This window comes from Tachysurus fulvidraco, chromosome 4, assembly GCF_022655615.1.
Source record: "Tachysurus fulvidraco isolate hzauxx_2018 chromosome 4, HZAU_PFXX_2.0, whole genome shotgun sequence".
In the NCBI taxonomy this organism is placed as follows: Eukaryota; Metazoa; Chordata; class Actinopteri; order Siluriformes; family Bagridae; genus Tachysurus; species Tachysurus fulvidraco.
The window spans coordinates 16,767,891-16,782,148 of record NC_062521.1 but is presented as its reverse complement, the minus strand read 5'-3'; the positions used below and the strand labels follow the sequence as shown (position 1 = coordinate 16,782,148).

Here is a 14,258-nt window from a genome sequence, read left to right as displayed (position 1 = left end):
AATGCTCAATGTTAAAATCACAATGTTCAACATGTTCATATGGGATATATATTACTAGCATATGTTGAAAGGGAAAAAAGATATATTTGTGTGAACCCAGTGGGGCTATGAAAAAATAAAAAAACAGTGACTTTGGTATGGCAGGGTTACTGTATCTGCAGCCAGAGATTTTCATAAGTGGATACCAGGGAAAGCCATTCCTCCATATGGATAAATATTTTAGAAGGTACTTATTTAACGAGCTCTGTACTTGCTAAAGACTGTTTCTACAGTGCTAGACAGGAATAAGAACAAGGAAAATGGCTGCTCGTTAATGGCGTACTCAAACGGTTTCACAGTTTTTATTACATAATTGAATTTTAAAAAGTGTTTAAAAATGTTTTAACCCTTTAAACTCCCAGATGCCTGCAGTGAACACAGATTTGAATTCCAAACTTGTAATTGCAATGTATAGCTTTCCAATTCTTCTTACTGTAGTTACTGAATTAGTCTCAACATATTCCTTATGGGATGTATTGAAAATGTTAGTATTACAATAAGCCATTGATAGTTGTTTAAGGGTTATTGTTGTAATGTTTGTATATTTGTGCTTTAATGCCAACAGACCTACCTACCATGCACACACATACACACATACATATTAGCAGATGTGAATAGCTCCATGAAATCAAATCACTATAGTTCCACTTTGAAGATCATTTGCTTGCATTGGGCCAATCACATTCCTTGCATTCTGTACTAATCTGAGGCTCTGCTGTCGAGGTTCCTCACCATTAGTGTGTTTGTTTATCCATTTCCTTCCCTCCCTCCAATTAACATGTCCCTCATTCTGGGTTTGTTCTGCCAGTGTGTGTTGCTGTGACGCCTGTCCATCACCCTGAGGCCCTCTGAAAGAACACTTTAAAAGTGAGAACAATGGCACTGCCCCTCCGTCAGCACAGTAGAGCATTGGTACTCAAATGAGTCCTCTTCCCTGGGGTGTGTTTTGTCTTGCTGACTCTTCTTGCTTCACTCTGAGCTTTCTGATGTATTTGACTGTAAGCTGTCAAGCGTTACCGTGGCAAGCTGCAGGACAAGGAAGGCGTCCAGCGTCAGCAATGACGTGGCTGAAAGCGGATGGATTGCACAGGGAGCCACTCCTTGGACCCTCAGCCCCTCCTGGCATGCTGTCCCATCACTCTGGAAGAGTCATCAGGCCCCAGAGGCAAACAGCAGGTAGCCTGCTCCCTGCAGCCAGGCACAGGGCCTGCCTGCCCTCCTCTTAACCCCAGGAACATCGACATCCATCTCGGCCACCACAGGGGTTCTTCTCTGGTCCTGCCCTCTCCTTCTTTCCTCCTCTCTCTCTCTCTCTCTCTCTCTCTCTCTCTCTCTCTCTCTCTCTCTCTCTCTCTCTCTCTCTCTCTCTCTCTCTCCCTCTCTCTCTCTCTCACCACTCAGTCTTTCTCAAAAATATAAATCTTCTTCATTGATTATTACAGCACCATCATGTTCTCTCAAGTTGGGTTTAACTTCTCTGCATTATATTGTTTTCAAAAAATCTTCAAAGTAAAAATAATTAACTATCAGAGATAAAGCTTGACTGGCTTCATCACGAAAAGAAAAGCATGAAATACATTTCGAAGGAAAACTAGATTTATGAGCCAGTAATTATAATCTTATATAATGTAAGAACAGTTTCAGGTTCCATACTCTCACATACTCGCTGTAATACTAAAAAAATATATATATACATCGTGATATTCTTAAAAAAATTGTCCCTCTGTGTTTCTTGTAGATATTTAATTGTTTTTTGCTTTCTAAAGAGGTTCTACATAAAGCCTACTAGGAAAGCTCTGTCATACAGAACATGTATAGAGACCAAACACACAATTTCTTAATGCTATAAATAATGAATATATATTGGGAACACAGAGAGACACACACATATATATTCTTGTAAACTTGCAAATATTCCTTGTAATATTTCTCATCACCCTAACAATTTTTTTTCCTACAGGATGAAATTTTGTGTCAGTCTATAAATACCATAAAAGTATTATTTTAGCTTTTCCAAAAGGAACATGCAAGGTAACACCTTGCCTCCATCAGAAATGGTTGTCAACACTGTCAGAACAGATATGTGTATGTCTGGAGTGCCATTCTTACACCGCACACACACACACACACACACACACACACACACACACACACACACACACACACACACACACACACACACACACACATATTCAGCAAGATAGAAGACTGATCACAAACCCTTTGTTTTTTACATTTGACAAAATTACATTCAATGGCTACAAATACAGCTTATTATTAATGTTATTAATGACCAATTAATTTACCATATTTGTAGTTTTTTTTTTGTATTATATTATATGTGATAAAGTCTGTCTAATTGGGTACTCCATTAGAACAATATCTTGCTATACTGATTTATCTGAGAGGGATGCTGGTTGTTCCAATGGAATAAGAGAGAAACTGGATTCACACAACTTCAAGTAGCCCCCTCCCTGTGCCAGAGTTGTCCTTGCGTGTGCTAAGCAGCAGTGGTTCATTCCCATGCTAGTATTCCTGCTGCTTGGTTAGACAGTGAGCAACTGGAAGCTGGATGTAGGTTAATGGGGAGCTCAGCCCTGCCTTAGGCCATGCAGAAGTGCTCAGCCATGGCCGCACACTGTTGACTTTAATGGCTCATTAATATTGGGCCCATTCAACACAAAACATGAAACACACATAGAAAAAGGAAAGGAAAACATTTTGCCAAAGAATGAAGGAATTAAACCACAACGGTGTATGTCTGCTTCTTTCAATTGGCTGTTTGCTTTTAAAAATGACTTCTGAAGACAGAAAAAGACAGAGACGTTCCATACTTTAAACTTTAAACTGGGCACCTTACTTCCACCACCCAAACACAAGGTGCTTTACACACATTCTTGCAATATTACTATGCATTGCTATCAGGTGTCAAAAAATGTACAGCAAATAAGCTAAGTGGAAGAAGACTGAGGTGCTGCCCTCTCGTGGTACTTCCAATCGGTCCTCGGGATTAAAGTCAAGACACACGCACGCACGCACGCACACACACACACACACACACACACACACACACACACACACACACACACACACACACACACACATCCCTAGTTCTTATCTATAAATATAATGCCTATCATTTAATGCTTGCCTCTTATAAATAATAATTTTTTTAAGAGACATTCATTGTTTGTCTGTTTTTTTATATAACCCTCCATCTTCAATAGCTCTTGTTCCATGTTATTAAGTACTCGGGCGTCGGCCGTACTTTCCTTAAACTATTTAACGATTTGAAGACCTGCAAAAGGCTTTATAAGCGTTCAGAGAGCCCTAATTAATGATTGGCCATCAACAAGCCCAGTGGGTGTGGAGGAATTATGTTATGGTGATTCAAAAAGAGATGATTAATTTGGATGATTCGCTGGAGGCCTTTCATCTTGCATAACCAGAGAAGAGTTTAACACACACACACACGCACACACACACACACACACACACACACACACACACACACACACACACACACACACACACACACACACACACACACACACACACACACACACAGAAACGACTGGGTTAAATAAAAAGGAAGGCTTATTCAATATATCTATATCATTTTTAATAATGTGAAGTTGTTTATTTTGTTAAAAACATTATTTTCAACATCCAATAATTTTAAGAATATTCAGCCATTCTTCCAGCAAGAGAAAAGTGGGTCGTTCTTGAAGGAGAAAAGAAGAAACACTAATTATTAAAGAAACACTAATCGTCTGTAATCCTTTTAATGTCTCACACTTCTCTTTGACAATACACAAGTCTGGATGGAGCGAGTTGTGGCGCTGCACAATAGCTTTGGTTTCAGCAGCCAGGATCCCAATGAACAAAGTTAAACTTGCTCCTCAGTTACTAAGATTCTGTCTTACTTACTGTATTAAATTGTGTGTCGTCTGTCAGCTATTATGCTTGTATAATTGATCTTGTCTACCGCTAGTTAAATACTTAGTTTAACAAAAAAAAAATGTAATGAGTTTCAGTGATGAGCAAAAAAAAAAAAGTCAAATAGATGCTGTAGGTTTTGCAAATTTTTCTGAATGAAGTCAACATGAGAGTAGATATTCGGTCTCATTCAGTCTTATTTAGTGTACATTTACCTCAAACCGGCGATCTAATGCCTTTGCGCATTCTAGGCCTTCACAGCTTTAGTTAGTGTTCATCCTCAGCTCAGGTGAAGTATAGTTTAAATTCAGGGGGGAAGGGAGGGGTGATGGGGGGCGCTTTTGTTCTGCTGAAGAAAAAAAGGGGGCTTGTTCCTCCAGGACCAACCTACCACTTTAACCGCGGCTGTAAAGCGCGAACGGGATTGACATTGGAGCCTGCATGGGAATGGGAGAAGAGGAGGGGATAAGAGAGGCTGCTCAGTCCAGCAGCTCCGTGTCCTGAAGAGAAATCATCATCCTCATCATCATCATCATCATCAACAACATACTCAGCAGCAGCAGTAATGCGGGATGCATCGTCCTGATTCCACACACTGACACCCAAACGGAGTTGTGTCCACAGCAGGGACATCCGACTAGGACAAAACGTCAACGGAGTCCTCGCTGGAAATACACACAGCCACGATTATTTTGCTGTCATTTTTTTAATAGACGACATGACTCAACGTGGTCTTATTTAAGTTATTTTTACTTAGATTATATGGTTATAGATGCGTTTTGTATTATAACTTTGGAAGCTCAAGCTGCACGGACTCGATTGTTTTCGTTTGGTTTTTTGTTGTTGTTGTTGTTTTTTTTTTGCTTTTTTCCTTCTTCTTTTTTCAGTAAGTGCACTTAAGCCTTTCGTACTGAGCAGAAAACTGACGGCTGTCTGTTGGGTCTCGCCTCAAACCTACTTTTCTGCCTGCGCCCTTTTCCTGTGCTGAGGCGTCCTTCATTTTTCGGATTTTCCATCTGTTCCTGAGCAGATATTACAGGCTACTGATCGCATACTCGTCCTATTACCCATCCTTCGGATGTCTAAGAAGATCAGCATTTACAGGGAGAGGACCTTGTCCATTTCCACTGGCAGACCCTGAGGTGTTATCTCTTCAAATCAGACACTAATTTGGTCTATTAACTTTTATCTACGAGGTCAACAATGAAATTAATTCCGTCACGATTAAGTTATCTGTAAGTACAGAGTCCTTTCCACCTTAATTTTAATTATGTTGCGTTTTTTTGTTGTTGTTTGTTTGTTTGCGTCTCATTGCATTAATGTACTATTCTGTCTTTTTCTCCCAGGTTCCTTCACCTCTTTGCGTTTTGCTACTATGCTCAGGTATGTGTCACATTTAAAATGTATATTGTTACATAGCACAAAGGCCTGCGTCCTTAGCTTACAATAAATCATACATGACATATCGTAGGACAGTACACAGAATTACAGTATGATACAGTGGATTAGGGAAACCCACACTCGTTTTAAGGCAAGGAATATGCAGTATCTTAAAACAGTATGTTACAGCGTATAACCTGGACGTAAACTGTAAATTTGTAATGTTCAGAAATATTAAAGCAGAGAAATCGGGTGCTTAATTCGTTTTATTTGATCAGATGGATATGTACGTGGGCAGGTTCCTCCTGAAGCGACTCAGCGTGGCCAAGCGCAGAGCGCACAGAGCGCGCAGTGGCTACAGCATCAAATCCGGCCAAAGTTTACACATTTCTGCGCTACATTTTATCAGTATATCAGAAAAAAATGGGGAAGAAACCGCCATTGATTCACTATTTGAATATTTTGATCTAGTTAGTTCCTCAATTTACGCAAAGATATTGGTTTAATTCTTGAGTCGTGGTTTACTTTTTTTGGTATTAACATGCTTAATGGTACTTTATTTATATCATGAAATATCTTCTGTGTTTAATACTTTTAATGCTCACGTAATTTATAGGCCTCTGTCAACGATTAATGAGGCAATTCTGCAGATATTGATTATGTCGTACTTAATTTCTGGCAGGTAACCATTCAGTCCCCGCCTAATTTTACACAGCATGTGAATGAGCAGAGTAGGGTGACGGACCGGGTCAGCCGCAGACTCATCCGGACCTACCAGCTTTACAGCAGAACCAGTGGAAAACATGTACAGGTCCTGGCCAACAAAAAAATCAACGCCATGGCCGAGGACGGAGACGTGCACGGTAAGACCTTTAGAATTACACACATCCGATTTCTTTCTTTCTTTCTTTCTTTCTTTCTTTCTTTCAAATGTAAAGCTACTATAGGATATTGTCGTGATTTCTTCAGCTTTCTGGTTAAAACGTGTGAACGGTGACGGAAGGACTTAGAGCAATTGGTGAGCTCTGGAAGCTGAACATTTTTGCAGTAGAAAAAAATGTAAAAAGCATTTTAGATGGTTCTGAAGGTGACTCTCTAGAGACGCGAGTGTGTCTGGAAGAAACATTAGAACTCATCTCACTCCAGCCATCTTGAACATTTCCTGAAAAACGCTCCTCTTTCTTTTGACTAACTTCTAAGAGAAGCCGAATTCTTGCTTTTTACGTGCGCTTCACACACACACACACACACACACACACACACACACACACACACACACACACACACACACACACACACACACACACACACACACACACACACACATTTAACAAAATATTAAAGTTAATGAATTTTGTGGTGTTTTATTTTTAATCTTTTTTATAAGCATTTATTCAAATTAAATAAATTAATGTACACATTTTTAAATATATCAATAATGATTTTTATACATATGTAAAGGTAAAAAATACTCCAGCAAAACAAGTTTCCCATAGGCCAAGCTCCAGTTCCAGCTTTCTCGTATGCGGTTTCAACACGTCCCAAAGCCTTGTAATTACCAATCGTGTTGAGGTATTTTAAGAAGGCTCGCTCAGGCCCTCCACGGCTGTGGTGACATCCGTGTCACCTGAGCATGTTGCACAGACAGCAGGGTTGTTAACTCGGGCCAAAGTCTGACTGCAGCTTGAGGCTTGTGGTCCACCAGCAGGTTCACTGACCCCCTCCATTTGAACCGTAACTCTTTACGATCACTAAGCGCATGGGAGAACCAAAGAGGGTTGCAAGTGCTAATCTTTGGCATATGCATCATGGAAGAGTAACTTTTATAGAAGAGATCTTTCCTGGACACATGCACAGCTGCCTTAGAAATGTTATTCAAATCATAGGTTTATATATATATATATATATATATATATATATATATATATATATATATATATATATATATATATATATATATATAAAGGTTTATATGTTTTTTAAATGTAGTAGCATGAAATTGTTTAATTAAAATTTAATTAGCATTTATTTAACTTCCTTTGTATTTAGTGTAATAATAAAATACAAGTCACATATATCTTACTTTACATTTCAATTGAAAGAAAAGAAATAATAAAAAAAACATTAATTTCGGCATTCGGTAAATTCATACACATATATATTTTAATAGCCTTAAATATTTTGAGCAAGGCAACGTCTTTCTTCTCAGAGAATTGAAGTCCACCTGTTTTTATCATTTTGAAAGAATTTGGACTGGTATAAATCCTAAGCAATTGCCCCTATGGGTTTTGTGTATGCTTATATGAGACTCTTTGTATAAGTGCTTATAGAATTTGTCTTAACAGAAAAAATGATGTACTGTACAGTTTACATTGTCTCCCTTGAATCTCAAACACATTTTCTAATGTGACATTAATCTTTTGTTTCACAGCGAAACTCATTGTGGAGACAGACACATTCGGCAGTCGAGTTCGCATTAAAGGAGCTGAGACAGGATTCTACATCTGCATGAATAGGAGAGGAAAGTTGATTGGCAAGGTAAGATGAAAAGCAGACATTCCAGAAAAAAAACCTGTCACGGAGCTTGTTGCAATAGAAATCAAGGACAGCATTTTTTTGGATTAAATGAAGTGATTTTTTTGGATTAGTCCTAATGGTTGGATCAATAGGAAGCATAAGGTACAAACCTGGGATATATTACACTGTCATATAGATCACAGTTCTCCTACTGTTCCTGTGCTGAAATATTATAATAGTAAAACCACAACATCCCGTGGAGAGAAGTTGTAAGCAAATAGAAAGCTTCCACATTCTCCTTTTGTCTGGTAAATGCTTACAGTTTGCTCCAAGCCTTTCCTGGGTTGCAGTATGGGATATGGAGTGTAAGGAATAGGATCTTTCCTCCTTTTTTTAGCCGGGCACTCTTGTTCCAGGGTGGATTTGTGCCTCTTTCTTGCTGTGAATGGTAATAAAGTGGGATGGAGACTCAGCCCCCACCTCCTAGCACCCTACCAGGTGGACCATCTGCTTGGCACCCCTGATCTTATGCTATCTGACATATTGGCTGCCCAACGACAGCCTGCATGAGAGTGTTTTTTTTAATTTGTTGTCATGTTTTATTGGTGGATATAGATGGGCAATTTTCAATACTTCATATGAGGTTAATTTTAATGGCCCTTTTTGTTTAGAGTTTGAAGCTAGAGTAGCACTTTTTATTTACCACTGACATAACACACATATTGGATAGGCTAGGGTAGGAAGCTTTGTTGGTATGGAAACTGAGATGTTTTCATTTTTTGGAGCAAAATAACTGATTATGGTGATTGCTGTTAGAACAGTTCAGATTCAAATTATGTCTGTATGACCTATAAGTTTCAGCAGTAGTGGATTGATGGGTATTTTTTAAAAGTAGTTTTGATGAAGTTAATGGTATAATTCTGATCTGATTGCTTGGTTGTGAATGATAAAAAAGGAGCAAGTAATTCCTTCTCTAAAAGTAAGTCTTAAAGCATTGACCTGTGTTGAGACCAACGTGGATAAAGCGATTAATCTCAGTGGATGAATCTTCACTGGTGTTTACAAAAGGGGGAAAGTCATTGGTTACTGCTGTCATTTCGCTTTTTCTTGATCTTGAACTATAATGACTTAAGCATATGCTGTATGCTGTGTGTGTGTGTGTGTGTGTGTGTGTGTGTGTGTGTGTGTGTGTGTGTGTGTGTGTGTGTGTGTGTGTGTGTGTGTGTGTGGACAGGATTTGTTCAAATACCTTCTGGCAAATATTGAGATACATTTTTCAAATGACCTTTAACTGTAACATAGATTTAAAATGAATTACATATCTGACTCTTTACTGTTCTTATTTGTTTGCAGAGAAATGGTCAGGGGAAAGATTGCATTTTCACAGAGATAGTGCTGGAAAATAACTACACAGCTCTACAGAATGTAAAGTATGAGGGCTGGTACATGGCATTTACGCGCAAAGGAAGACCTCGCAAGGGCTCCAAAACCAGGCAACACCAGCGGGAAGTCCATTTCATGAAACGAATGCCCAAAGGACACCACATTGCAGAGCACAGACCCTTTGATTTCATCAACTACCCTTTCAACAAACGGACTAAACGCACCCGTTACTCAGGAGAGCGTTGAAGAGTAATGCAGGAGAAAAGAGGGTGACAGTGAGTGTGAGAGAGGAAAATACCGTCTCAGATAATGAACAGAATCCTCTTATGGACTCCTAAAATGATTTTCTTTGTACTGAGCATTAATATACCTAACATATAGTTTTTTAAATAATTTTCTAGAAAAGAAAAACACACTCTGGAAAAAAAATACGTTGAAAAAGCTCTATTTTTGTACTTCAGACTTTTAGTACTGACTTGTGTAAAACTGTTAGGAAAGTGAAGCACATGGCTTGAGATACATGCGAGATGTCAAAACTGACATTTATTAGTGAGTGGACTTCACCGTCTCATTGCTTCATTTTGTTTTGTCAGTTTTAGAGTAATTTATACTCTTCATATTGCTGCTCATGGGGACTTGGAGGGCCTGAGAGAATGCACTGACAAAAAAATGCTGTATTGAGTTACAGGTACAGCCAAGGCACCTCTCGACCACCCAGTGATAAGACACCCAGCTCATCTGAGTTACCTCTGTGGCTCTTGGTTCTGGATTGTCCTTGAGATAAACACAGCTAAAGCAAACACAGCTTTAAATCCATATATAATTGTGGCAGCTACATTTTGATAATAAACACATATCCTACCATGGTTTTAACTGTTGAGGTGTTCAAGGACTATAAATGCATTGTATGAAACGTAGGAAAAACGTTGTTCTTTGTGGCATTGTGTCTGTCTGTTTTTATACATATATAAATCTATTTTTATTTGAGGATGTGTAAAATAATTTTAATGATGGAAATATTTATTTAAAAATGTGTAATAAATTTACCTTAGGATACCAGCACCTGTCTGTTCATTTATTTTATTCATTTGTTCTAACATGTATCTCTTGATTATCTCCCCGAATACTTTCCATTTCACCTTTCCCAAAATATACTAAACTAATGATATATGTTAACTGCATAAACTCATGCTCCAGATGTGTCATGTCTAGACATTTCTCACTCTTTTCATTTAAACATCGGTAATCAGTAAATACTAAGTTAATTATTATGTAATTAATAATAGTTAATGATTAATTTGCTTGAATATATAATTACCCATGCTTTAAATTCTATTCTATAATGTTAAAATTCTAATGGATTGTCCTATATGGATCAATATGATAGATAGATAGATAGATAGATAGATAGATAGATAGATAGATAGATAGATAGATAGATAGATAGATAGATAGATAGATAGATAGATAGATAGATAGATAGATAGATAGATAGATAAAAATATTTAGTAATCCACACAAATATATATCATCAGCTTAGCATTACATAATACTAATGACCAAATATGTATGTGTAACCCTGCTACTTGTTGGCCGGTGGATCCAGAGATTAAGGTAGCATGTAAAGGCATCTCCCCCCGATGTGTTTGGAGTGGCACAGCGCAGGTCAACAGCTCAGTAGGACTGACACTCCAGGGGTCCTCGTGCTGTTTGGCCTCTCCTTTAGTTGAACCGGACATGCTGCGGTTCCCCGACTCTGGCTTATAGCCATCAGACAGGTGTTTTTCTTTAATCTCAGACCTTAACACCCTGTAGCTTAATCTAATTTGGAGAGTCTACATTTTGTTCAAGGAGGTTAGGCATATTTGCAGACAGGGTATTGAGGAGTAAATGTGAATCACTGAATGAGAATTAAGATGGGGACAAATGTTACTATTGACTAAGATGAGTGGAGCTTACTATCATCTTTCTGTCACATTAGCAATGTTTGATATTTATAAAATATGGAGGTACCAAGTGAATACACCACATAAAACCCATAATTATAAATCACCATAGAATTAATTTAATTCCGCTCATATAATTAAACAAAATATAACAGGGTTTTATTACATTAAGACTATAATTCCTGATTATCCTAGTAGATGATTCTGATTTTACCCCATTATTAATGCATAGCACTAATGGTGGAAATTAATTTATGGGCATATGATGGCATTGCATTTTTGCAGTTCTATTATGAAAACCTGGTTGGGTTTTTATGGGGCAGTTCACCATGTGGTCTGCCTCATGTTATGGTAGTAGCTGACACACGGTGCAAGGGTCAAACTTGTGGAAAGGCCAGAAGCTCAGCAGGGCGCTCAGAAGCTCAGCATTTCTGAGGTTCTACAGAGGCTGCTGCACATTAGACCCACTCCAATCTACTGAGCATTAGTTCAGCCCATTTGCAGGGACTCCAGTGACCTCCAGTGTACTTCAGTGCTTGGAATTACTACTCATAGCAGCATTCACTTCTAGGCATATCTATCTATCTATCTATCTATCTATCTATCTATCTATCTATCTATCTATCTATCTATCTATCTATCTATCTATCTATCTATCTATCTATCTATATGACTGTCTATCTATCTATCTATCTATCTATCTATCTATCTATCTATCTATCTATCTATCTATCTATCTATCTATCTATCTATCTATCTATCTATCCACACACACACACACACACACACACACACACACACACACACACACACACACACACACACACACACACACACACACACACACACTTATAGATAGATAGATAGATAGATAGATAGATAGATAGATAGATAGATAGATAGATAGATAGATAGATAGATAGATAGATAGATAGATAGATAGATAGATAGATAGATAGATTTGAAAAGCCTTGTTTTAGTTATGAATAAAAGAAGGACGATTTATCTTCGAGGAAGTTCTAAGACTCCCTGTAGTTTTCGCATTTTGGATGATCACTACTGATTAACAGGGCTTGAAGATTTGCCACAATTCTCTTGTATTATCTGGCCTTGGTTTCCCCTTAAATTTGTCTCAGTAACCATAAAATTGTTGAAAACCAGAGGGATCCAGCAGGTTGTGGGAAAAATCACACCTTCTGTGTAGCTTGTGATGCCATGCAAATGAGGGGCAATTCCCTTGAAAAAGAGGGGGCGAAAAACTGCTTTCATCCATTTTATTGAGCTGCAACCATCATCCTTAACCCCAGATAAACAAACAGAGCTACCTTCTTAATTTGCTTAGGGAGCAATTTAGACTTGTACAAGGCCCCCTGCTAATCTGTAGAATGCCAGGGTGAGAGAATGAGATGACCCAGATCTCTAAGCAGTCTTAATTCACATTCTCCTTAACCCAAGCTATAAACTCATTCCTACAAGCAGGAGTTCAGGACAGGAGTTTATGATAGGACATGACTTGGAAATATATGTATACATCGATATGCATAAGACAAAAGATTAAGGAGCCTGTCTGTATCTTTAGGTGTACTTACAAAATGGGATATTTATATATTTATTTTTTAAACCTAAACCAAGACTAACACCTTTTTTGTCCATGTAAACATCCAGGCAACAGTAGCTGAGTGCACAACTAGCTTGCAGCCAGAGTGAAAGACATAATTGAAATGCAAACATCGATCAAAGGGGAGATGAGTTCCGACAGTTTAATTGTTTATAAATGGGACTTATGGAAGACCTGTTGACTTTTCCAATTGGATCTGTAATCTTTGTTTGCTCATGCATTTCTAAGGCTGATTGTTAGAATGTTCTGAACAATTACAGGCTAAATGTGTTTGCCAGCCTCAGAGAATGCCCTGCACCCCTCAAAAGAGATCAAAAGAGTCTCCCCCTCCTTCTTTATTTCCTTTTAGTTATGTCAATTCAGCTGAAAAGTCAACCATAAATGATTTTTCTTTAAAAGTCTGAGTATTGGGGACATGGCCATTAATAGTGCCCGAATGTGTAGCGCTGACTCATTGGGGTGATATGCATATTTCATGCACACATATTGTACACAACTGATAAAAGCATATAGTGTTCTCTCTGTAATGGCAGTGTAGTGATTCAGAATCATTAAAGACACTTTGATATATTGAATGTTTTCAACATGATATTGTCATTGACAGACATCAGAAAGTAACTGCTTATCATTTTTAAAAACTATTTCAATTTACAAATGTAAGTAAAGATTTCTAAGAAATTTCTTAGATGCACGATTCATTTCAGAAGCTATTGCTGACAATGTATATGAGAAATAAAACTGGAAAAAAAAAACACTAAAGTCATGAAGAGAATTTGTATGTAAATAGCAGTAGTCAATGTGGTTGATGTGATGAGGTTGGACTTAATTTGCATAATATGTGAATGTTAAGAAAATAGTCAGTACCTTTTGTAAAAATTGAGTTGTGTAATCTTGCAGTTATAAAAAAAAATACTAATAAAAAAAACTCCTAATGAATTTAGAATGACACGGCATTTTTTTAAGGAAAACCACTTAAAATTGCACTGCACAAGGACTATAAGGGAAACACTCCGACAGAGCCTTAAACTTCTTGGTCATCACTTTGAATATGTTGAGGTCAAGCTAGCACTTCTTTCCCAACAAAGCATCTATCAAGTAGTTGCATTTCTGACAATCACATACCATAACGTGGGATCAAATGGGTCCATTGTGAAGGCAATATAAAAACATGTCCTACAATGACAAACACTGAATGCAAAGATGAGATGGGATCCCAAGTCGAAAAGGCTCGCCATTCAAAAAACAGAAGCTAGAGAAGAAGAGAAACATCAATGTGGTTGGTGGAGCCAAAGTGAGGGGTGGACAGGGAGAGGAATTGGAAAAGACCTGAACGGAGAAAAGAACAAATCACATTCCACAAGCAGCTGAGCATATCCACTGAGAAATCAAGTCTACAGGAGCAGTGAAAACTGGAGCTGAGAAAGATTTCTAAGAAC

At 38.0% G+C, this 14,258-nt stretch overlaps 1 protein-coding gene across 2 annotated transcripts; it reads left to right on the top strand.

Annotated features, from left to right (window-relative positions):
* The first annotated feature begins 4,387 nt into the window (after positions 1-4,387).
* On the top strand, positions 4,388-10,268 carry fgf8a (fibroblast growth factor 8a). Of its 2 annotated transcripts, none has more exons than XM_047811954.1 (5): positions 4,388-5,213; positions 5,325-5,361; positions 6,074-6,221; positions 7,790-7,896; positions 9,229-10,268. In XM_047811954.1, exons 1-5 carry the CDS (start codon positions 5,182-5,184, stop codon positions 9,502-9,504), a joined length of 600 nt encoding a protein of 199 aa, XP_047667910.1. In that variant the 5' UTR covers positions 4,388-5,181; the 3' UTR covers positions 9,505-10,268. The 2 variants fall into 2 exon arrangements, with proteins under 2 accessions (XP_047667910.1, XP_026992025.1); XM_027136224.2 differs by having other exon boundaries at positions 4,391-5,213; positions 6,041-6,221.
* Positions 10,269-14,258: the final 3,990 nt, after the last annotated feature.

What these genes read in the sequence shown, in the direction of transcription:
- fgf8a (XM_027136224.2), top strand. Translation starts at nt 5,182, where the DNA reads ATGAAATTAATTCCGTCACGATTAAGTTATCT. An exon ending in CCGTCACGATTAAGTTATCT is followed by an intron (nt 5,214 to 5,324) that starts GTAAGTACAGAG and finishes TTTTTCTCCCAG; the next exon opens with GTTCCTTCACCTCTTTGCGT. An exon ending in CGTTTTGCTACTATGCTCAG is followed by an intron (nt 5,362 to 6,040) that starts GTATGTGTCACA and finishes AATTTCTGGCAG; the next exon opens with GTAACCATTCAGTCCCCGCC.